We start from the raw sequence: 25,446 nt of genomic DNA, 5'->3' as shown, positions 1-25,446 counted from the left end.
TGAGTGACTACCATTTTGCGTTCCTGACAACAATGAATGAGAATTCCTGTTGCTCCACATCCTCACCAGCATTTGATGTTGTCATGTTCTGGAATTTGGCCATTATAATGGTATGTGGTGCTATCTCATTGTGTAATTTTCATTTCCCTGATGCCATATAATGTGGAGCATTTTTTCATATGCTTGTCATCTGTATATCTCCTTTGTTGAAGTGTCCATTAAGGTATTTGACCCATTTTTTTAATCAGGTTGTTTGTTATTGTTGAGTTTTAAGGATTTTGGGGGGGGGGTATATTTTAGATGACAGTTGTGTCTTTTACAGATGTTTCCTCCAGTCTGTGGCTTATCCTCTCATTTTCTTGCCATTGTCTTTCAAAGAGCAGTTTTTAATTTTAGTGAAATCTAGCTTATCAATTCTTTTTCTCATGGATTATGCTTTTGATGTTGTATCTAAGAAGTTGTCACCATACCCATGGTCATCTAGGTTTTCTCCTTATCTTCTAGAAGTTTTATAGTTTTGCATTTTATATTTAGGTCTATGATCCATTTTGACTTCATTTTGGTGAATGATTTAATGTTTGTGTCTATATTTGTTCTTTTTCAAGAGGAAGCCCAGTTGTTCTCGCACCATTTGTTGAAAAGACTATCTTTGCTCCTTTGTCAAATATCTGTTGACTGTATTCAGGTGGGTCCCTTTATGGGCTCTCTATTCTGTTCAGGTGATCTGTTTGTATGATCAGATTCTAATTGTCTATAATTTTACATATTCTGTAACAAAGAAAAGTTGAAGTTCATGAAAACTTCTGAAGCTGTACATTTCTGGATTCAATGACACTGGGTTTAGATTTAGTTTTATCCCCCACAGATTGTTGCAAAATCCTGTGCTTATTTTTCTGCTTTAGCCAAAAGTTTATAAATATGGGAGTAGTTAAGATGCAGACTTGATCAAGTCATTGCTTCCATGTAACACTAACAGTGGCCTCCCACCCTCAATAACTGTCTCCTTGCATGTCTTTGCTGTGCCTTCTGGCTCCTGCTGACTTCTCACCCCACGTCTACATCTGATGCTGTTGCCGCCCCCCCTGCTCCTGGCTGTCCAGCCCCACCAGCTTCTTCTGGTTACAGGAGTGGCTGCCTTACCTGTGCCTCACCCCCCTCCACACACACACATCCTGCCCCTTCAGCTTATGCTTATTGGTGCCTGGGATTGGCCACCACCCCCTCACCCCTTTCCCATTGGCTGCCTAATTGACAACTACTCATCTCTCAGGCTATCCCCCAAGTGCTAGTCATATTCCCCTGTCTATACTGCCAGAATATCTTGTACTTAATCTTCATGGTGGGTCTAATGGGGAAAAGAACCCAGTCTGTTTCTTAGCATTTTACTTCCAGGATCTAGCACCCATGCCTTAGGTGGCATGGATGTTTTAATTTCCTGCACTCAGATGGTGGGGTCATAATGTCAGTTTTCTTATGCCAGATGCTGGTGTAGGATGATGCAGATATTGGTGCTTTATACTGTTAGCTTTTGTTCATACAAAACTGTCTTGAGTTTTAGATCTACTTGACTTATGCTTGAATGACGTTAGCCCCCTATTTTAATGCTTAATGCAGTGAGACTTGGGATCTAAAAGACAGTTTTCCTAATGATCTTACTGCGTCACCGTGTTCCTTAGTGTGCAGTCGCGTTATCTGTGCTTGACTATTGCCCAGAGGTGTCTGTAGAGCTGAGGTGTCCAGGCATTCTCAGTACACTACTCTGGTGTATACATGTCGATGTCGATATATCTGTGTATAGTAAGTGTCAATCCTGTGAAAATATGTCACCCTTTCATAATTTGTACACATCCTAAGTGGACCTGTTTTTCTTCTAAGTTCATGTAATAGCCTTTACAGCCTCAGTGGGAATATTTGTGACTTAAAATGCTTATTTCCCCCGGACCATTGTAAAAGTCTAAGTTGTGAAATGTTCATCAGTAATTACCTACCCCCACTGTCTTACTGTCCTTTTTTTTTTTTTTAAACAAATCATCTTGTAATTTGTCAATTGAGATGCAAGGGTCAGGTTTTTTTAATTTAATTTTTTTTATTTAAATGCAGTTAATTAACACATAATGTATTATTGTTTCAGAGGTACAGGCCTGTGATTCATCAGTGTTATATAACACCCAGTGCTCATTACATCACATGTCCTCCTTAATGTCCATCACCCTGTTACCCTAGCCCTCCGTCCCCTCCCCTCCAGCAACCCTCAGTTTGTTTTCTATGATTAAGAGTCTCTTATGGTTTTTCTCCCTCTCTGGTTTTGTCTTTTATTTTTTCTTCTCTTCCTCTAAGACCCTGTTTTGTTTCTTAAATTCCACATAGGTGTGAGATCATATGATAATTGTCTTTCTCTGATTGACTTATTTCGCTTAGCACAATACCCTCTAGTCCCATCCACGTTGTTGCAAATGGAAAGATTTCTTTCTTTTTTTTTTGATGGCTGCGTAGGTTTTAAACATTTAAATCTAATTGGTTTTAAACATCTAAATCTAATTGGTAATTCAGGGTGTGTTTTTCTCTGATCTGTATTTCTCTGATGTCTTTCTCTGCCTTTCATTCACTCTCTTCCTTCAGACATAAATTAGATTATTTTTAGTATTAGAGACATTCTTGGTACAGAAGGGTAGAGAATGTGTGTTGTCTTGATTAATTAAAACCTATGGCTTGACCCTTAATTTTTACCTTGTGTTTGTCAAATGCACCTGTAAGCCGCTCTGGGTGGTATTTGTAACCAAATGTAACTGCATGAAATGAGGCCCCAGACTCAATGAATCAAAAGCGTTTTGGTCCTTGTCACCACAAGGCACGATTCTCAGTTCTCATATGTGCCACCTGGGGTCAGGCCAGAAGGAAACAGAGCTGTGTGTGTGGCATTGTGCATTCTCTGCTTGCTTAACCTTTGACGTGGGGAGCAAGGACACCAGGGGAGGCCTTAGGAGCAGAACAAAGATTGTCTTGGCACCAAGTCTGTTGAGCGGAAGGACCTGCATGTGTTTAGCTGCTTGGGCAAGGCATAGCATTTTAAATTCACAGAGAGGGACCAGGTATCATCTCTTGCTACAGTAAGGTGGTTTTTTAAAATTTTTGTTTTGTTTTCTCCATCAGATGTCAGAATAGCCAAGTGTGCTTTGTTGGCTGTCTCTTGGCATAATCCACATGGTTCTCTAGTTTCACGGAAACAGACCAAATGAAATACACAAATATATGGGGGCTGGGGAGGGTGGGAGGGGGCCTTATTGTCTACAATAGTGTTTTCCAACCAAATAGCTTTAGGTAAACCGAAATTTATAAGATTACCTCATTTTAATCCTCATCATGCCGTCATCCTTTAAAGGAGACCCTTTGTAATGTGGACGGTCCTTGCAGCAATAATGCATAGCCTCCTCCAAAGCAATTTTTAAAAAATCTTGTTATGTTAAATTTTCTTAAGTGGAGACATGCCCTTGGGGCCCCTTAAGACTACTTCAGCACAAAGAGCTATTTCTTCCATGGGAAGCTGGACTCTGGAGCCAGATGGGGTGAGTTGGAATCCTGACTCTGCTACCAGGATAGTACTTAGCTCTCTCTGCCTCAGTTTCCTCTTTGGTAAACAGGATGCTGGTGATAACTTCTTTGTAGGGTTGCCGTGAGGATTTAGTGACTAGTGATGTAACTTCTGGATCACTCCCTGGACTACATATGTAAGGAGCTTAATAAGTGTCTGCCTCAGTATAGGATGCTTCTGAGTAGTCTTTTGTTCCCTGAGAGAGAGTGGATGGTGGTGCTAAAGATTTACCCTGGTCATAGAAGCTTTTATGTAGTTAAGAAGCTATCAAGGAAAAAGCTGAGGAAGTAATTTAATCTGGAAGAGGATAATAAAAAACCCCCCCAAACAAAATAGGAAACTATTATGCCAACTTGTAAGTTCAAACTGACTGTAACAAAGAAGTTCCAAGTCCTTGTGGCTTTACAAAATACAAACATTTCTTTCTTTTATGTCATTCAGATTGAGGTGGTCAGACAGCCCTGCAGAGCAGTTAAGCTCAGTGTGGTGATTCAGGAAGCCAGTCACATTCTCTCCCATGGCTTCGCCATTTTGGAATTCTTCACTTCAGCTGTGGGGGTGAGGAAGAGAGATGGAGGGAGGTAGAGAAGGAGAGGAAAGGGGGATGGAGGGAGAGATGCTGAGAGAGAAAGAAAGAGGGAGAATATGAATGAATAGAAGCCCAGAATCTAATGAAGGATTTTAGGGAACAAGTGTGGAAGTGGCCAACATACCATTTCTCTTCCTGTTCCATTTACCAGAACTAGTCACATGACCCTCTTCTACCTGCCTGGGGTTCTGGGAAGTGTGCCCTCTAATAGGAAACAGGATAGATGAGTATTCATGTAGTCTATAGCACAATTATTAACCATACCACATATTTTCTGTAACCATATCACATATTTCTGCTAAAATAGCTGGCAGATATTTTTCATAATACCATTTCTAAAACTCTATAATGTCAAGACCAGCTAAAGTTTTATAAATTATTGTGTTTCTTTCTTATTTTTGAAACTTGCAGAAAGTCTTGAAATCTGGTGACCTGTACTTGTGAACATTTTGTTGTGCTGTTAGTTGAGAAGCAAGGACTCTAGGTGACAGTATCTTTTTGGTTTTTTTTTGTTGTTGTTATTTTGTTTTGTTTTGTTTTTAGGGAAGTAATCAGAGTAGGTTTAATGTCCTGAAATGCAAACTATATAGTTCTGGAAAGTTGCTGGAGTCAGCTGAACATTTGACATCAAAAGTCATCAAAACAAAATCAGAAGCAAAATAGTGTGCAAAAGATAAGAGGAAATTATCTGTAGGGGTACAAAGAACTGAGGCCACATGGTGATGTAGAGATGATCCCTTGCAACAGATTCGAAGAATTTAGTGCAACTCTTTCTTACAACACCAAACTTTGTCTGTAGTAGGTGACAGTATCTTAATAGCCATCTCTGACAGGCAGGTCCTATTAAGGAGAAAGTTTTTATGTTTTGTATCTTGCTGGTGATCAGCAACTGACAAAAGGCAAGAAGTTAATGATCCTGTTATGCGTTGAAATTGCATGGGACAGTCCAAGAGTATTTTTGTTTTGTTTTGTTTACTACTCCAGTAAATACAGCTCACTATTGCAACTAATGTTTGTATTCAGCTCTGATGGGAAGGATGATGGCCGCTTCCTGCATCTTATATCAAATGAAGTGACTTAATCCTGCAGCTTTATTAATAATATTTCACTTGAGCAGTTCTTTTCGATCATAATTGGCCTCTGCACAGACAGAGAAGTTTATTTATAAGCATAAACCTGGGGGAGTTTATAGCTCATGGACACACCTTGAGGCCATGCTTAACAAAGCGTCTAGGTTAATATATACCTCACATTTTTCAGGGTTTTGTAGTTCTGTGAATTAATTTTGGATCCCATTTCTTCTGCCACGGCTCAGATGCTTTAACACAATTGGGAAGCAGAATAACGTTCTGGCGAATCATGTGGTCTTCAGCTTCAGACGGGGGGTGGAATCCCAGCTCTGCCACTAAGTCACTCTGGGACCTTGGACCTTTTGTTGTTTGCTGTGGTTGCCTAGGCATTTCTAGTAACAAATACCAGACTGGTGGCTTAAACAGCTGAAATTTATTTTCATACGGTTCTGGAGGCTAGACGTCTCAGATCAAGGTGCCTGTGGGGTTTGTTCTTGATGAGGCCTGTCTCCTTAGCTTTGTGATGGCCCACCTTCCTGTGTCTTCACAGACTCTTCTCTCTGTACCCTTAGGGTATCAGCCACTGAACTTGAATCAGGAGCACTGCTAGCCCCACTGACTCACTCCTTTGTCCTCCAGCAGCTGAGCTGCCCAGTTTTTCTTTTGAAACGACTCTGGAATATGTGTCTTTTAATAAAAGTTAATGACAGCTAGGATTGTCACATATAAATACATGTGAATTTATATGAAGTAATTTTTTACTGACTATAAAATAACAGGTACATTCACTCTTATGATCATAAAGGCTGAATATGTCTTATCAGGGATTAGTGGAACATGTTATTCATCAGTTTAATGGTTACCTTTTTCTCCTGTACCTCTTATTACCTTTCTTTTTTTCAAGTTCTATTTCTATTTCTACTTATTGATTTACTCATTCATTCATTCATTCAAGTGGGGTCCATGCCCAGTGTGGGGCTTTAACTTATGATCTTGAGATCAAGAGTCACACGCTGTACCAGCTGAGCCAGTCAGATGCCCCCTATTTACCTTTCTGTTAAAAAAAAATACCTATAAGGGGCGCCTGGATGCCTCAGTCGTTAAGCGTCTGCCTTCGGCTCAGGTGGTGATTCCAGGGTCCTGGGATCAGGCACTACATCGGGCTCTCTGCTCAAGGGGAAGCCTGCTTCTCCCCCTCCCACCCCCCTGCTCCTTTCCCCCTCTCACTGTGTCTCTGTATGTCAAATAAATAAACAAAATCTTTAAAAAAAATTACCTGCAGTAATAACAAAAAATGCCCCTTCCTGTCAATCCCTTTCTATGCATTTCTCTTCCCTCACCAGTCTACATCTTCTAACACTAAATCATGACCAAGCAACCTTAATATGTACAGTTTTTATCAGTCATACCTCAATACATCTAGAAAATAATAAACTTGCTGTTCCGTTTTAGAGAGGGCGCCTGGGTTCCTCAGTGGGTTAAGCCTCTGCCTTCAGCTCAGGTCATGATCTCAGGGTCCTGGGATCCAGCCCCGCCTCTGGCTCTTTGCTCAGCAAGGAGCCTGCTTCCCCCTCTCACTCTGTCTGCCTCTCTGCCTGCTTGTGATCTCTTTCTCTCTCTGTCAGATAAATAAATAAATTCTTAAAAAAAAAAAAAAAAAAGGAGTACGGAGGGTAGTGCCGCAGCGTCACTGCCTGCCTGCTCTTCTTTCCTTTCTGCTCCTTCTGTTATTGTTGCTTTTTTTGGTTCTTAAGTGTCTCGTTCCTGAAAGTATTCTGAAAATTTGCCTTTTTATTTTTTACTTTGTTTAATTTTAATTTTTTTTTGTTTTTGTTTTTGTTTGGCAGAAAAGAGCAAGTTAGTACCTTGTATCTAAACATCAACCTTGTGGAGCCAAGACTAATTCAGTCGTACGAGCATGTTATAAGGAACTTTATCCGTGAGATCAAACTGCAGAGCACAGAAATGGAAAACCTGGCCATTGCAGTGAAGAGGTATTGAATTCCTTCCTGTCTTTCTTCCTCTTCTTCGTCTTCTTCTTCTTTTTTGTTAAAGATTTATTTACTTGTTTGACAGAGAGAAACAGCAAGAGAGGGAACACAAGAAGGAGTGGGAGAAGGAGAAGCAGGCTTCCCGCTGAGCAGGGAGCCTGACATGGGGCTCGACCCCAGGACCTTGGGATCCTGACCTGAGCTGAAGGCAGATGCTTAACCAACTGAGCCACCGAGGCACCCCTCTTCTTCTTTTTTTTTTTTTTTTAATAGAGAGAGAGATAGAATGTGAGTGGGGGTGTGGCAGAGGGGTAGAGGGAGAGAGAATCTTAAGCAGGCTCATATGTGGACGTGGAGTCCAACACAGGGCTCGAGTTGATGACCCTGAGATCATGAGCTGCATCAAAATGCAAAGTTAGAAGCTTAACCGACTGAGCCACCCAGGTGCCCCAAAGCCCTTCCTTTCTGAGTGGTATGGGGAGTCCTTTAACTGGCTCTGTGTCCAGGAGGCCCGTGGACTGAATTGCACGATCCCATTTTGATGTGGGTGGACTTCCCGAACCTCGGGCATCTGGAGCTTCCTAAGCTGGGCCAGCACAAAGGCTGAGTCGGGCAGGACGCTGTAAGGACCGCCAGCAGTCCATCAGTAGGTTACTGTGATCCTATCCTATAAACTTTTCAAGAGCAATGATTCCATCCAGAACAGTTCTGACACGTTTATTACTGTATATCCATCCTCTTGAAGCCTACCGGAAATGTCTCATCTGGAGAGGCAGACAGGATAGCCCTTGAAGCCTGGCCTGGTCATGGGACGGTGTGTGACTTTGGGCAGGTTCCTGCATCTGCAGAACGAGACTGTAAACGTCCACCTTCTCAGGGTGTGGAGGCCCAGGAGATGATGTCCCGGGTGGTGCCCCCCGCCCCAGGCTGACCACATTGTGGGTGCTCAGTGGTGGGATTCTTCCTGTCTCTGGCCCTCCTCACCCAACCTGAACTGGAAGACAGAAAGCTGTAAGCCCGTACTGTCCTATGGCTTGTGTAAGCCGTAGCTGGTTTACATAGGATATCTTACTGGTCTGAACAGCAGCCCAGGGCAGAGGAAGGGATTACATGTGTTAGTCCAAACGTCAGCCTCTTTGTTCCCCAGAAGGACTGCAGTCCTCTGGCTTCAGTGGGAAAGAGAGCATTTTGTTTGTTGTGATTCCTGGCTGTTCTGCCCCGTAGTGGCTTCTTGTGGTGGCCATTTCATCAGTGTCTCTGAGTGTGAGGCATGTCCTGCTGGCTTCTGCCCAGAACTTGTAAAGGCCCCTTTGATAGGATGCACCCCACCTGCAAAGGGAGCAGGAGAGGGTATGCCTCGGTCTTTTTATTCTTTCCTTCTACATGATGATCAAGCTATCTAGTTAACTTTTTGGAGTTTAAGTGAAGGGAATTAAAATATAGGAGTGTTTTCGAACATTGATGCTACATAGGACTTTTTATAGTTCTGGAGTCATGAGAGAGTAGAGATATCATGACTCAGTTCCTGACTCTGAAATTTTCTCTCAAATTTGTCTTCTAGGGGTTTTCAGTAGGAGAGTAGGGCGGTCCTATAAACTCCAAATTCTGTAAACTAGGGGTGATTCACAGACCCACTTATTGAGTTTTTAGAGTATCCAAGAATATCTGTTAAAACAAACTTCCATTAACATGCATGTGCACACACACATGGATTTATATGTGACCTTTAAGGGTAGTACCATATAAACCCACAAGGGAAAAAAGAATGTCCTTCTTCATGTTCTCATCACCAGCCAGGCTGCTGTCCCTCTGCGGAGGGAATGTCTTAGCTGTGCTGAGCTGTATTCCTGCTTGTCTCCTTCCTGCTGCTCAGCTGTTGGAGTGGGAGCCAAAGTCAGGCTCTGTCCCAATTACCAGAGACCTCACTGAGGTGCTTCCGTGATGACTGTGAAGTTTTCTTAGGTTCTTCGCTGAGACCATCACCCTCACCTGGAGTAGTGGATGGGGGAAGATCTCTATCTTTTCACTCTGCACATGGACCTGAAGGATGGGCAGTGTCCTGATGGGAGCCCAGGACCAGGATAGAGTGGACCGTCTTCATCACACCAGACATTTCACTATGAGCTAGGAATTGCTGGGGCAAACACGGTGTCATTATAAACTTATACCTGACTTATAAAAAAAAAATGTTGCTCAGAAGTGAGGAAGGCAGAAAGAACACATTCAGGAGCAGTCCTGGATATCGAGAAGGAGTGGTTGGAAAAACGGTAATAGGGGGAGGAGGGATGTGGGACTTGGCTGTTTTATAGTCCCAGAGTTGAGCAAACCAAACAAACTTTCTGTGGAGATATGTAGTTCTTAGATGTCGTATAGCAGGTATTTACAAACGAACCAGAAATAGCTAACTTTCCAAATGAGGTTAACATCTCTTCAGGCAGGCTATCAGGTAAGAATGAAGAAAACACAAGTGGAAAATAGCAGTAAGTCACTCAGAATTTTATTTTGGGGCTTTCTCCCCACCCCTCAGGACTCACTTGGACCTTTATATAGAAATTAAAGTAATGTACGCACAGACCATGTTAACAAGGGAGCCAGCAAGTGGAAAGCAGGAAAAATGGTGTCCTAGAGCCATCAAACTGGAAGACAGGAGATCTTCTGTGAGGTTCTTTTTTTTTTTTTTTAATTTTTTTTAAGGTTTTATTTATTTGGCAGAGATCACAAGTAGGCAGAGAGGCAGACAGAAAGAGAGGAAGGGAAGCAGGCTCCCCGCTGAGCAGAGAGCCCAATGTGGGGCTCGATCCCAGGACCCTGGGATCATGACCTCAGCCGAAGGTAGAGGCTTTAACCCACTGAGCCACCCAGGCGCCCTATGTTAGGTTCTGTTGTCTACTTTTTATCAATGTCATGTCATTGACCCTATAAATCCCGTGACAGCTCTTGTCATCTAGTTTAATAGGCAAGACTTATGAATGAGAAACTTAGATAATTGGACATACATCAGAGAGTGAGAATTAAAATCCATTTTTTAGGGTATAATCTGCAGCCTCGACCATTGTAGAGAGACAGATGTCTCCATAGTAGCCAGTTGCTCAGGAAAACTATGCCACAACTCTCCTCAATGACATGTTCCCATTTCTAACTTTTTGACAAATCCGTGTGCTCTTCATCTGTAGAGAGGTGATTTGGGGATTAGTAAAGGAAACAGAATTTTTCTACAATGTAAAGACTATTTTTATTCTAGAATTTTAGGAAGCTGGTTAGAAATAATTCTTGAGATTCCTTTACCCCTTCTCACCATAGCATATAACATTGTGTGTTTTCTATAAAGAATTTCAGAATTCTTTTTTTTTTTAATTTTATTTTTTATAAACATATATATTTTTTTTCCCCAGGGGTACAGGTCTGCGAATCGCCAGGTTTACACACTTCACAGCACTCACCATAGCACATACCCTCCCCAATATCCATAACCACACCCCCCCTCTCCCAAACCCCCTCCCCCTATCAACACTCAGTTTGTTTTGTGAGATTAAGAGTCACTTATGGTTTGTCTCCCTCCCAATCCCATCTTGTTACATTTATTCTTCTCCTACCCCCTTAAGCCCACATGTTGCATCTCCTCTCCCTCATATCAGGGAGATCATATGATAGTTGTCTTTCTCCGATTGACTTATTTCGCTAAGCATGATACCCTCTAGTTCCATCCACGTCGTCGCAAATGGCAAGGTTTCATTTCTTTTGACGGCTGCATAATATTCCATTGTGTATATATACCACATCTTCTTTATCCATTCGTCTGTAGATGGACATCGAGGTTCTTTCCATAGTTTGGCTATTGTAGACATTACTGCTATAAACATTTGGGTGCACGGGCCCCTTCGATCACTACGTTTGTATCTTTAGGGTAAATACCCAGCAGTGCAATTGCTGGATCATAGGGTAGTTCTATTTTCAACATTTTGAGGAACCTCCATGCTGTTTTCCAGAGTGGTTGCACCAGCTTGCATTCCCACCAACAGTGTAGGAAGATTCCCCTTTCTCCGCATCCTCGCCAGCATCTGTCATTTCCTGACTTGTTAGTTTTAGCCATTCTGACTACCGTGAGGTGATATCTCATTGTGGTTTTGATTTGTATTTCCCTGATGCCGAGTGATGTGGAGCACTTTTCATGTGTCTGTTGGCCATCTGGATATCTTCTTGGCAGAAATGTCTGTTCATGTCCTCTGCCCATTTCTTGATTGGATTATTTGTTCTTTGGGTGTTGAGTTTGCTAAGTTCTTTATAGATTTTGGACACTAGCCCTTTATCTGATATGTCATTTGCAAATATCTTCTCCCATTCTGTCAGTTGTCTTTTGGTTTTGTTAACTGTTTCCTTTGCTGTGCAAAAGCTTTTGATCTTGATAAAATCCCAATAGTTCATTTTTGCCCTTGCTTCCCTTGCCTTTGGCGATGTTCCTAGGAAGATGTTGCTGCGGCTGAGGTCCAAGAGGTTGTTGCCTGTGTTCTCCTCGAGGATTTTGATGGATTCCTTTCTCACATTGAGATCCTTCATCCATTTTGAGTCTATTTTCGTGTGTGGTGTAAGGAAATGATCCAATTTCATTTTTCTGCATGTGGCTGTCCAATTTTCCCAGCACCATTTATCGAAGAGGCTGTCTTTTTTTGATTGGACATTCTTTCCTGCTTTGTCGAAGATGAGTTGACCATAGAGTTGAGGGTCTATTTCTGGGCTCTCTATTCTGTTCCATTGATCTATGTGTCTGTTTTTGTGCCAGTACCATGCTGTCTTGATGATGACAGCTTTGTAATAGAGCTTGAAGTCCGGAATTGTGATGCCACCAACTTTGGCTTTCTTTTTCAATATTCCTTTGGCTATTCGAGGTCTTTTCTGGTTCCATATAAATTTTAGGATTATTTGTTCCATTTCTTTGAAAAAAATGGATGGTACTTTGATAGGAATTGCATTAAATGTGTAGATTGCTTTAGGTAGCATAGACATTTTCACTATATTTATTCTTCCAATCCAGGAGCATGGAACATTTTTCCATTTCTTTGTGTCTTCCTCAATTTCTTTCATGAGTACTTTATAGTTTTCTGTGTATAGATTCTTAGTCTCTTTGGTTAGGTTTATTCCTAGGCATCTTATAGTTTTGGGTGCAATTGTAAATGGGATGGACTCCTTAATTTTTCTTTCTTCTGTCTTGTTGTTGGTGTAGAGAAATGCAACTGATTTCTTGCATTGATTTTATATCCTGACACTTTACTGAATTCCTGTACAAGTTCTAGCAGTTTTGGAGTGGAGTCTTTTGGGTTTTCCACATATAGTATCATATCATCTGCAAAGAGTGATAGTTTGACTTCTTCTTTGCCGATTTGGATGCCTTTAATTTCCTTTTGTTGTCTGATTGCTGAGGCTAGGACTTCTAGTACTATGTTGAATAGCAGTGGTGATAACGGACATCCCTGCCGTGTTCCTGACCTTAGCGGAAAAGCTTTCAGTTTTTCTCCATTGAGAATGATATTTGCGGTGGGTTTTTCATAGATGGCTTTGATAATATTGAGGTATGTGTCGTCTATCCCTACACTTTGAAGAGTTTTGATCAGGAAGGGATGCTGTACTTTGTCAAATGCTTTTTCAGCATCTATGGAGAGTATCTTATGATTCTTGTTCTTTCTTTTATTAATGTGTTGTATCACATGGATTGATTTGCGGATGTTGAACCAACCTTGCAGCCCTGGAATAAATCCCACTTGGTCGTGGTGAATAATCCTTTTAATGTACTGTTGAATCCTATTGGCTAGTATTTTGGTGAGAATTTTTGCGTCTGTGTTCATCAAGGATATTGGTCTGTAGTTCTCTTTTTTGATGGGATCCTTGTCTGGTTTTGGGATCAAGGTGATGCTGGCCTCATAAAATGAGTTTGGAAGTTTTCCTTCTATTGCTATTTTTTGGAACAGTTTCAGGAGAATAGGAATTAGTTCTTCTTTAAATGTTTGGTAGAATTCCCCCGGGAAGCCGTCTGGCCCTGGGCTTTTGTTTGTTTGGAGATTTTTGATGACTGTTTCAATCTTCTTACTGGTTATGGGTCTGTTCAGGCTTTCCATTTCTTCCTGGTTCAGTTGTGGTAGTTTATATGTCTCTAGGAATGCATCCATTTCTTCCAGATTGTCAAATTTGTTGGCGTAGAGTTGCTCATAGTATGTTCTTATAATCGTCTGTATTTCTTTGGTGTTCGTTGTGATCTCTCCTCTTTCATTCATGATTTTATTTATTTGGGTCCTTTCTCTTTTCTTTTTGATAAGTCTGGCCAGGGTTTTATCAATCTTATTAATTCTTTCAAAGAACCAGCTCCTAGTTTCGTTGGTTTGTTCTATTGTTTTTTTGGTTTCTATTTCATTGATTTCTGCTCTGATCTTTATGATTTCTCTTCTCCTGCTGGGTTTAGGGTTTCTTTCTTGTTCTTTCTCCAGCTCCTTTAGGTGTAGGGTTAGGTTGTGTACCTGAGACCTTTCTTGTTTCTTGAGAAAGGCTTGTACCGCTATATATTTTCCTCTCAGGACTGCCTTTGTTGTGTCCCACAGATTCTGAACCGTTGTGTTTTCATTATCATTTGTTTCCATGAATTTTTTCAATTCTTCTTTAATTTCCTGGTTGACCCATTCATTCTTTAGAAGGATGCTGTTTAGCCTCCATGTATTTGGGTTCTTTCCAAATTTCCTCTTGTGATTGAGTTCTAGCTTCAGAGCATTGTGGTCTGAAAATATGCAGGGAATGATCCCAATCTTTTGATACCGGTTGAGACTTGATTTAGGACCAAGAATGTGATCTTTTCTGGAGAATGTTCCATGTGCACTAGAGAAGAATGTGTATTCTGTTGCTTTGGGATGAAATGTTCTGAATATATCTGTGATGTCCATCTGGTCCAGTGTGTCATTTAAGGCCTTGATTTCCTTGTTGATCTTTTGCTTGGATGATCTGTCCATTTCAGTGAGGGGAGTGTTAAAACCCCCTACTATTATTGTATTCTTGTCGATGTGTTTCTTTGATTTTGTTATTAATTGGTTTATGTAGTTGGCTGCTCCCACGTTAGGGGCATAGATATTTAAAATTGTTAGATCTTCTTGTTGGACAGTTCCTTTGAGTATGATATAGTGTCCTTCCTCATCTCATATTATAGTCTTTGGCTTAAAATCTAATTGATCTGCTATAAGGATTGCCACTCCTGCTTTCTTCTGATGTCCATTAGCATGGTAAATTCTTTTCCACCCCCTCACTTTCAACCTGGAGGTGTCTTCGGGTTTAAGATGAGTTTCATGTAGGCAACATATAGATGGGTTTTGTTTTTTTATCCATTCTGATACCCTGTGTCTTTTGATTGGGGCATTTAGCCCATTAACATTCAGGGTAAGTATTGGGAGAGATGAATTTAGTGCCATTGTATTGCCTGTAAGGTGACTGTTATTGTATATTGTCTCTGTTTCTTTCTGATCTAGTATTTTTAGGGTCTCTCTTTGCTTAGAGGTCCCCTTTCAATATTTCCTGTAGAGCTGGTTTGGTATTTGCAAATTCTTTCAGTTTTTGTTTGTTCTGGAAGCTTTTAATCTCTCCTTCTATTTTCAATGATAGCCTAGCTGGATATAGTATTCTTGGCTGCATGTTTTTCTCGTTTAGTACTCTGAATATATCATGCCAGCTCTTTCTGGCCTGCCAGGTCTCTGTGGATAAGTCTGCTGCCATTCGAATATTTTTACCATTGCATGTTACAGACTTCTTTTCCCGGGCTGCTTTCAGGATCTCTTCTTTGTCACTAAGACTTGTAAATTTTACTATTAGGTGACGGGGTGTGGACCTGTTCTTATGATCTTGAGGGGGGTTCTCTGAGCCTCCTGGATTTTGATGCTTGTTCCCTTTGCCATATTGGGGAAATTCTCTCCAATAATTCTCTCCAACATACCTTCTGCTCCCCTGTTTCCTCTTCTTCTGGAATCCCAATTATTCTAATGTTGTTTTGTCTTATGGTGTCACTTATCTCTCGAATTCTCCCCTCGTGGTCCAGTAGCTGTTTGTCCCTCTTGTGCTCAGCTTCTTTATTCTCTGTCATTTGGTCTTCTATATCGCTAATTCTTTCTTCTGCCTCATTTATCCTAGCAGTGAGAGCCTCCATTTTTGATTGCACCTCATTAATAGCTTTTTTGATTTCAACTTGGTTCGATTTTAGTTCTTTTATTTCTCCAGAAAGGGCTTTTATATCTCCCGAGAGGGTTGCTTTAATATCTTCCATGCCTTTTTCAAGGCCGGCTAGAACCTTGAGAATCATCATTCTGAACTCTAGATCTGACATATTACCAATGTCTGTATTGATTAGGTCCCTAGCCTTTGGTACTGCTTCTTGTTCTTTTTTTTTTTGTTGTGAATTTTTCCGCCTTGTCATTTTGTCCAGATAAGAGTATATGAAGGAGCAAGTAAAATACTAAAAGGGTGGCAACAACCCCAGGAAAATATGCTTTAGCCAAATCAGAAGAGATCCCAAATCGTGAGGGGGGAGAAAGGGGATAAAAAGGGGTTCAGGAAGAAAAAGAAAAAAAAAAGAAACTATTAAAAAAAGAAAGCCGATAAAAAATATAAAAAGGAAATATATATATATATATTAGATATAGATAGATATAGATATATATAGATTAGATATATATAGATAACTATTTAAAAATTGTTAAAAAAGAAAGCAGTAAAAGTTAAAAAAATTTAGCAGAAGAAGAGAAAAAAAATTGAAAAAGAAAAAAAAAATTAACTGCAAGGCTAAAGAATCATGGGGAGAAAGCCATGAGTTCCATGCTTTGCTTTCTTCTCCTCTGGAATTCCGCCGCTCTCCTTGGTATTGAAACTGCACTCCTTGGTAGGTGAACTTGGTCCTGGCTGGGTTTCTCGTTGATATTCTGGGGGAGGGGCCTGTTGTAGTGATTCTCAAGCGTCTTTGCCCCAGGCGGAGTTGCACTGCCCTTACCCTGGGCCGGGGTGAGTAATCCGCTCGGGTTTGCTGGGTTTGCTTTCGGGAGCTTTTGTTCCCTGAGCGCTTTCTGTAGAGTTCTGGAAGACGGGAGTGAAGATGGCGGCCTCCTGGTCTCCCGCCTGGAGGAGCCGAGAGCCCAGGGCCCCATTACTCAGTGCGCCCCCAGAGAACAGCGCCCAATGACTCCCGTCACCCTGGCCTCCAGCCGCGCTCCAAGCTGACCGAGCCTGCGACCGGTTCAAGGGAACCCCGAGTTTAGAGCTTACTCCTCGGCTCTGTCTCTGTAGCCGGCTTCCCCGTTCTAATACCGGTAAGCTCTGCGACACTCAGACACCCCCGATCCTTCTGTGACCCTGTGGGACCTGAGGCCGCGCTGACCCCGCCTGGCTTCACCCCAGTTAAGCCTCTGGAGTGATGTCCCTCAGCGGAACAGACTTTTAAATGTCCCGATTTTGTGCTCCGTTGCTCTGCCGCTCGCCGGGAGCCAGCCCCTCCCCCCACGGTCTATCTTCCCGTCGCTTTGGATTCACTTCTCCGCCAGTCCTACCTTGCAGAAAGTGGTTGATTTTCTGTTTCTGGAATTGCTGTTCTTCTTCTCTTCAATCTCCCGTTGGATTTGTAGGTGTTTGCAATCTTTAGATAAGCTATTTAGCTGATCTCCCTCTACCTGAATTTGTCTCAGCCTGGTACTTCTCCGCCATCTTGACTCCTCTCTCCGAATTTCAGAATTCTAACCAAATATCTGTTTGCCATGGGGTTCTTTTTTTTTTTTTTTCTTGGTCCAGTATTGTCACTCAGTTGTGGGAGCAAAAAGGATTTTCAGAATTTATCGAGAGCTTTCCAGTGATTTGATATCTTTAGCTGTTCTCCGCCACTATCTAGGTTAACACTATTTTGTCTAATTTATACCGTTTACTAAATATCTAGTTTTAATGTTATTTTACACCCAAGTGGTCAAAGTGCCAATCCTGTTTTATGATGTGGAAGAACAGGGAATATTCTTTAAAATAGTGTGTTTCTCCTCATCTGTAACATAGGGGTTGAAAGAGAGGAGGTTGAAGTGGTCTCTGCATGTTGCAGTGAAAAGGTGTGCACCCTCTTGAATTTCAGAGCCCAGGACAAGGCAGCCATGCAGCTGAGTGAGTTGGAAGAGGAAATGGATCAGAGGATTCAGGCAGCAGAACACAAGACGCGTAAAGATGTGAGTTTGTGGGATTGGCCCTTTCTTTCCACGATTCCTGATGGATCGCCTTTTACAGACCGGGCACTGGGCAGGGTTTTCCATGAGGGCTATTTTTGGTAGTGGTTTTGGGGGGAGAGCGAGGGGAGAGAGAGATAATAAATAATCATATAATGTAGATAATTTCAGTAGCTACGAGTAAAGAGCAAGTGTGGTCAGCAACGATGGGGAGAAGAGGTCGGCGGGTCAGGGGCCTCTCTGTGGAGATGCTGTGAGAGTGGAGGCCCGAGGAAGAAGGCAGAGCCCCCCTGGGGTAGAGAAGGGTGGCTCAGCTTTTATGCCACAGTCTCCCTGACCATGCCCACTGCCAACTTTAAATCTAGATTGCAGGAAAATTAAAATTCTCTCTGCGAACTTCTGTGTTTTATAATAAAAGGTACTTTTATTCATCACTGACTGAACTCTACAGTTGAAACTTGCTTACCATCACTGATTTCCATAGAAGCAATGTTTGTCTTTTTTCCATATAAACTACAGCTGGGTGATGCATGTTTACTGGAAATGGAAAATAGACTTACCTGTAAGGCTAATGTTGGGTTGAACATTCTCTATTCATTTGTCCTGTTACCTCTAAGAGGCAGCAGGATGGAGTGAAAAGGGCCTAAGTATTGGCATCTGATTGGCCTTAATGTGCTTTCTGGCTCTGCCTTTGCCCAGGCAGGTGGCCCTGGGAAAATAACCGGACCTCTGACCTTAGTGGTGCCATTTTTAGAATGGGGTAATGCACCAGCCTGCTTCACGGAGGCCCAGCCTGATGATGTACGTGTGAGTGCATAGCACCGGGCCTGAGGCATGCTGACTGCATCCTGGCTGTGGCCGGCCTGCTCTTTTCCGTGGCTCTTCCTACTTTGTGTCCTTCCAGATTCTTTGCCTTGGTCTGCTGTACCCCATATATGATTTCGGGTCTCTTTGTTGTCTTGTCTTTTACTGGCAAGTTGAGTAACTGTTGGGATGTCATGTTCAGCAGAGTCAGTGGCTCAGAGTCCGTGGGCCCACTTTAGTGCAGTGGAGATCCCATTCTTCTGTTAGCACTCCATTTGTTGTAGTCTAGAAACAGGAAAATCATATATTTTTTTCTGCCTTTTTTCCCTCTCCGTGCAGCTAATCTGTGTGCTCATTCCTTCATCGAACACTTACAAGCGCACGTGCTCTTCTGCCATCAGTCTCACTGCTTTTTAACCAGCAGACTTGTGGTTGGTGTTGGAGCCCTTACCAGGGCCCCCACACCCTGTAACTTCATGTTTGGCTCAGCTTGGCTCCCTGTGGTTCTACACTGCACAGCTCTGGTCCGGCGGGATCATCGCTTTTCCTTCTCTCCATCTGCTTACTTTGCCCCTCCTTTCCATTTTCCCGAACTCAGCCAAGCTTAGAGACAGTCTCCCCGTCTCCTTGATGCTCCCTCACAGTCCTCTGGCCATATTCACCTCTTCCTGACCTTGACTCCTTTTGCCCCTACAGTGTTAGTCCACTGCTCCAGGTAAGTATTTTAGACTGTAATGGCTTTCTTGAAGTAGAATTGACACACAAGGAGCTGCATATTTACAGTACAGAACACGATAACACTGGGTGTACCCATACTCCATGAAACCACCACCAACAGTCAAGATAATGGGTGTATCCGCCCACCATCTAAGTTTCCTCAGGCCCCTTTGTTATGCTTCCCTTCCTCCCTCCTCTGCCCTCCTTGCCAGGCAACCACTGTGTATCTTCTTCCATGAAATGTCTGTTAAAATCTTTTGTTCACTTTGAAAATTAGGTGGTTTTCTTATTATGCAGGGTTTTATTATTTTTTTAAATACAGTTTTCTTTTAGAATGATTTATTTATTAGAGAGAGAGAGCACGAGCAAAAGGGGCAGAGGGAGAGAGAATCTCAAGCCGACACTGCACAGAGTCCGACCCCAGGACCTTGAGATCTGATCTGACCCGAAACCAAGAGTCAGACACTTAACTGACTGTACCACCCAAGCACCCCTGTTACCAAGTTTTGAGAGCTCTTTATATATTCTGATTTTAAAATTCTCTCCCATATGGTGACTTGTCGTTTCATTCTCCTAACAGTGTATTTTGAAGAGTAGAAATTTTTCATTTTGATGAAGTCCGATTTGTCAGTTTCTCTTTAATGGATCATGCTTTTGGCGTCTAAGAAATCTTTGCCTAACACAAGGTCACAAAGATTATTCTGCTGTTTTCTTCTGTAGGTTTTGTTTGTTGTAGATTTTACATTTAGGATCAATTTTGCAAGATATGGGTCAAAGTTCATATTTTTTTGCAGGTGGATATCCAGTTGTTCCAGCACCATTTGTTGGAGACTATTTGTTCTCCATTGAATTGCCTTTGCACTTTGTCCCACGTTGGTTTACTGTTTTTGTGTGGTTTTATTTCTGGGCTCTCTGGTGTGTTCCATTGATTGCTTTATGCCAGTATTACATTGTTTGGGTGACTGTTGCTTTATAATAAGTCTTGAAATCAAGTAATATTAGTTCTTCAACTTTGTTCTTTTTCAAAGTTGTCGTGGCTGTTTTATATCCCTTAATTTCCATAGCATCAGCTTGTCAGTTTCCTAAAAACAAAAAAACAAAACCCAAACCTTCTGGGGGTTGATTTGATTTCATTGCATTTATAGATCAATATGGGGAGAATTGGCATCTTAACAATAATGAGTAATTTGATCCATAAACTGGTTGTATTCTCCATTTATGTCTTCATTAAATTTTCTTCTCATTGTTTTGTAGTGTACGGCCTTCAGATCTTGTAAGTCTTTCCTCAGATTCATTCCTAAGTATTTGATATTTTAATGCTACTCTAAACAATGTTGTTAAAATTTTCAATTTCTGCTTTCCCATTGTGCATACATAGAAATACACTTGATTTTTACATACAGATCTTATACCCTATCATATTTGTTTACATTGCTCACACTCAGCTTTTTGGGTAGATTCCATCAGACTTTCTAGGTAAATGGTATGTAATCTATGAATAAAGACAGCTTTATGTCTCTCTTTCTGACGTGAATGATCACTTCATTTTTCTCTCCTTATTGCACTGGTTAGAACAAGGAAAGTGAGAGCAGACATCCTTATCTACAATCTCTCTCTTAACAAGAAGTATGATGTTGGTGGCATGTTGTTCATAGATGCTCTTTATTGAATTTTGAGTGTGTTCCTGGTTGGCTAAGAGTTGTTCTAATTAGGAATGGAATGTTGGATTTCATCAAATGCTTTTTCTTTAGCTATTGAAATGATCATGGCTTTTCTCTTCTTTTGACCATCAATGTGGTAATTACATTGATTTTCAAGTATTAAAACACACTTGGAGTCTGGGGATAAACCCCACTTAGTTATGATGTATTTTCATTTTTATATCTTGGTTAATTCATTTTGCTAAATTTTATTTATTATTTTTGCATCCATATTCATTAAAGATATTAGCTTGTGGGTTTCTCTTAATGTGTTTGATTTTTGTTTCAGGCCAGTGCTGGTCTCACAGAATGAGTTGGGAAGGCTTCCCTCCCTTTCAGTTTCCTGGAAGTTTATGATGAGTTGGTCTGAAGCTCTACCATTTCTACCTAAGTTACTATAACGACCCCCCATCCAATCTCTTGGCATCTGCCTGTGACAGACAGGTTGGGAATGGAAAGAGTTACATAGTGTGATTTCCTTTATTAAGCTCTGAACCAAATATTTTTATACCATAAACATTGTTATGTTTAGCATCATGGCACTGGTTTTAGCGAGAAGACTTGCTGAGATGCCAGGAAGGCTGTCCGAGGTAGATGCTCATTGGGAGGCTTCATGTCTTCATCCTCCTGTGAGGGGGCAACACTTGCTTCCTCACCTGTAAAGCTGAATAAACTCAAGAGACTCACTTAAAACAAGGTTACCATGGGTGAAGATGTTGATCTCCAGACATTTCCTCCTAAGCATAGAAGATTTCATTTACATGGATTATTTAATTTATATGGATTATTTAATTTACTTGGATAATTTAATATAATCCTCGCATTAATCCAGTAAGGAAATGGAGGCTTCAAGTAAGTTGTCTCAGCTAGACAGCCAGTAAGTGGGATGTAAGACTGTGTAACTCCAGCAGGTGTTGAGACATGGGGTCATGTCTCCCTTGCAGAGAGGCCTTACGTTACCTCCCAACTCACTTCCTGTCACATCTCACTGTTAGCTTCTTCTTGTATTGCTTCCTGAGATCATCATTGCTTCCTGTCTTCTCCCACCAGGATGCCTGTTGGTCTTCATTGCTCCTGCTCTGTCCCTCTGTGCTTGGGACTGTTGGCATATAGGAGGCTATCAGTGCATATCTGAACACTCAGTTTCACTGGCTATTAACATAAAAATTTATTTGAGTTCTAAACATAATTTAGAACATAGTTCCATGCTTTGTGAAAAGGGAAATTTGAAGATGTCTGGGCTCCTGGGAGCTGCAGCCCTTGACCTCCTGGTGTGCCCCTTGGCATTCTCTGATCCAGGCAGGATACATCTGAGAAGAGCCAGCCCATGCAGAAGGACTTAGCATAAAATTTGCAGGTGATGTGATTTGAATTCAAGTAAGGTGTAAGCTCTTGGAAGAAGGATACACCCACTGGACCTTCCTGGGCCCTGATGCCATGATAGGGTGCAGGCAAGCACTTGGGCCCTTGGCTCTTGCTGTATCTTTTAATTAACAACAGCAGTAATTAATTAAATTAGTTAATAGATGCTGCCTGGCCTCCTGTCACAACATGATTGATAGTCTTAGGGGTGTCTCTCCAGGTGATGTGTGCATGTCGGCTTTCACTTGCACAGGTTTCAGTTCCAGAAGAGCTGTACCTCGAGAGTCATTTGGTTTACTTCCGCCATCCCTTCTTGCCCTCCCTGTGTGGGAGACTTGGGATCAGCCTTAGTTTGACACAATACATTTCTCGCTCAGTGGGGTTTTGAAAAACCTATTTAAATCAGTAAAATATTTTTTTCTTTTTTTTTTAAAGGAAAAACGTAAGGCTGAAGAAGCCCTCAGTGACCTCAGACGTCAGTATGAAACAGAAGTAGGGGATCTACAGGTGACAATAAAGAAACTTAAAAAGGTGGGTTTGTGGCAGTGAGGCTTCTAGGAATAGCCTCAGTATATCAGGGTGTTGAAGTTTTTAGCGACTGAAAACATTGGGAATCATATTAAAGCAGCATTTGGAATCAGATTTCAAAGTCAGACTGGGCTTCCTGAAAGATGGTTTTTTAAAGGTCCCTGATTTTCTGTTTCAAGGGCAGCCTTTCTTCTGCACAGGTCTAATAAATATTTCTGACCCCTTGGACAGTTGTCCATCAAACCCCAGTTTTCCTTCCTCAGGTACCCTCAGTTCAGTGGACTCTGCTCAGGACAGGAGGGATCCTGTCTTTACTGGTCACATATTCTCATATCCTTGCCCCCAGCTAACTGCAATGGTCCGTATTCAGTGAATATTTATTAAATAAAGTAAATATTCTTGTTCTGTGCAGAAAGTTCCACAAGTAGGGCACCCCTGATCAGCAGGAGGTAGGAGAGAACTTGCTGAAATGTGAGCAAAGGTGTGATTGCGTTTGGCCTTTGCTGTGTTTGGTCTCTAATGAGTAAGGTATTCTTCACCCTGTGATGTGCTGGTAGCTACTTAACAACAGGCTCTGGAGAGGGGAGAGGGTCAGGGACAAATCTGTAATATTTGCTGATTTCCATGGTGTTAATGCTCCCATCATTACAATTTTAAGCTGCCAAGTTGACATCACTGAGAGCAGAGTTTGGGAAGAGGTACGTCCCATTGGCTCTCCGCTGCCGGCCCAGGCTGTCTGCAGCTTGGTACTGGATCCACCGCTTGGGTATGGGTTGTCTCTATAGAGATTGGAAATACCTTTGCTAGAGTGAAAACGGATACTTAAAAAAGAATCATTCCTGAAAGTGCCACTGTGGCACTTTGCTTCTCTGATTGTTCATGTGATAACATTTAATGCTCTTTCCAGTGTTCATAGTCAATGAGATTAAGTGACGATTAGCTGTATTTTATAGTCAATTGCAGTTCAAACCTCTGGGATTATTAAAAATTCTCCCCAATAGCCTTCTTGGGAAATTATGATCAATGTCAACCTTTTCTTTAGTTGACAGAGGCCATTAGACAGACATGAGATGCTTGAATTGCACAATTTGAACAGACCAATCCCTTGTTGATGCCAGAGTCACAGATCTCCTCACCCTGGTCTTTAGTTATTTTCCTGTTTTCTGAACATCTTTAGGCTAAAAGCAAGTTACGCACAAAAGACACACAATTTCTTGCCACGATGAGGCATATGATGAGGACCACATGGGCCCTGAACAGTAAGAGTCAGAAGTGATGGGACCAGAGTCCTCGTCGTGGCTCTGCCACTTTCTGCCAGTTACACCTGGGACAATTGACTTTGTTATCTTATCATTTCGTTTCTCATTTGTAAAATGGGATTAATAATTGACTGTCCCGCCTCACCATAATAGCTGGGACGTTACTGACTTTATAGTTTAATAAGTTCTCTTTCACAGTTTTTAAATTCTCAAGCTTTCTCTGAGGAGAGGTGAATATGCTGCTTTCACCGCTGAGGACATGGAGTCCTCGAGTCACAGAGCCAGTAAGCCATGGAGTGGTCTCGCTACGCAGTTTGCACTTTCTCACTTGTACCAGACTTCCCGCCTGCTGCGGAGGATTTTTTATAAGAGAGCAGATGGGGATTTACGTGAGGGAACATTAAAGGCTTAAACTACGGGAAAGTTACAAATTAATTATGATTGCTGTTACCCTAAGCCATGGATTCTGAGGAACCTAGTTTTTGTTTTGTTTTGTTTTTAGGATTTTTATTTACTTATTTGACAGAGATCACAAGTAGGCAGAGAGGTAGGCAGAGAGAGAGGAGGAAGCAGGCTCCCCGCTGAGCAGAGAGCCTGATGTTGGGCTGGATCCCAGGACCCTGGGATCATGACCTGAGCTGAAGGCAGAGGCTTTAACCCACTGAGCAACCCAGGCGCCCCAGGAACCTAGTCCCCCCCCCATTTTTCTTCTGTGGAAGTGGCATGCATCAGAAAAAATCAAGGGCTCTTCTCAGAGCTGGCCGGGGGCAGAGTTGTGGTCTCCTGTGAAAACCTTTAATAGAAGCATCTGGTAAGATGAAGAAAGTCCAGCATCAGATTACTTAGGCTTTGACTTAGTGTGATGAAATTTAGCATTCATTTTGGTCACTGCGTAACTACTCAGTAATGGAAACCCACGGATCCCCACCGTTTCCAGGGACTGTCGGCTCTTTGTAGGAGAGACATTTTAGTTGTCCATGTTAGAGATGCTCCCGAGCTGGTTTAGTCTGGTGATACTGACAAGTCACCCAGAAAGCAAGCTCAGGTATGTATCCATAGAGTCTGGGTGCATATGTCACTAGCTTCCTATCACACTTAAATGTTACTGATTTCAGTTATTCTAATAAGCACTTACTGGAATCACTGTGAAGAAAAGAAGTGAATCTAACGCTAACAGTGCTGTTAAAAATCTTGGACTCTGGTAGGAGAGGTAAGGGATTCGTAAGTAATTATAATACAGGGTAGAAAGTGTTAAGTATGGATAAATTTCTAGGAGAATATAAAGGTCCAGACTCATATGCAACGTAACTGAAAAGGTGAAGTTAGGTCGCTTAGTAGTTGAATGGCTTCCCAAAAGCACTGTTCAGTTGTTTCAAAGGAAATTCATTAAGCCAAAAAAAAAAAAAAAAAACCAAAAACAAAAACAAAAAAACAACCCTTTTTAAATGCTTAAATTATTGAAACCAAGTTTTCAAATCCTCATGGATTATATGTAGCTTAATGATTTACAAAGTTCTATAATGTTGAAAATTGAAGACTTTTAGAATTCCTATAGCCATATATTCAAGGATACTAATAAACTTAACTCAATCAATCCAAAGTGAGTTTGTACATGAACAGCATTTATTT

General features: G+C 41.6%; 1 protein-coding gene across 3 annotated transcripts in view; it reads left to right on the top strand.

The window, feature by feature from the left end:
* Nucleotides 1-25,446, top strand: part of LOC125083054 (ras and EF-hand domain-containing protein) — an 89,577-nt gene that overhangs the window by 28,219 nt on the left and 35,912 nt on the right. For all 3 annotated transcript variants that reach the window (XR_007122160.1, XM_047698968.1, XM_047698967.1), the window contains exons 2-4: nt 7,096-7,242; nt 17,360-17,450; nt 22,466-22,561. Coding sequence is in view for 2 of the 3 variants with exons in the window: in XM_047698968.1 (XP_047554924.1) it covers nt 7,096-7,242; nt 17,360-17,450; nt 22,466-22,561 (334 nt within the window). In the remaining variant the exon portion in view is untranslated. The remainder of the gene's footprint in view (nt 1-7,095; nt 7,243-17,359; nt 17,451-22,465; nt 22,562-25,446) is intronic.

Source organism: Lutra lutra, chromosome 13 (assembly GCF_902655055.1).
Source record: "Lutra lutra chromosome 13, mLutLut1.2, whole genome shotgun sequence".
NCBI lineage: Eukaryota > Metazoa > Chordata > Mammalia > Carnivora > Mustelidae > Lutra > Lutra lutra.
Note: the sequence above shows the minus strand (reverse complement) of the source record. Positions and strands in the feature narration are given on the sequence as shown.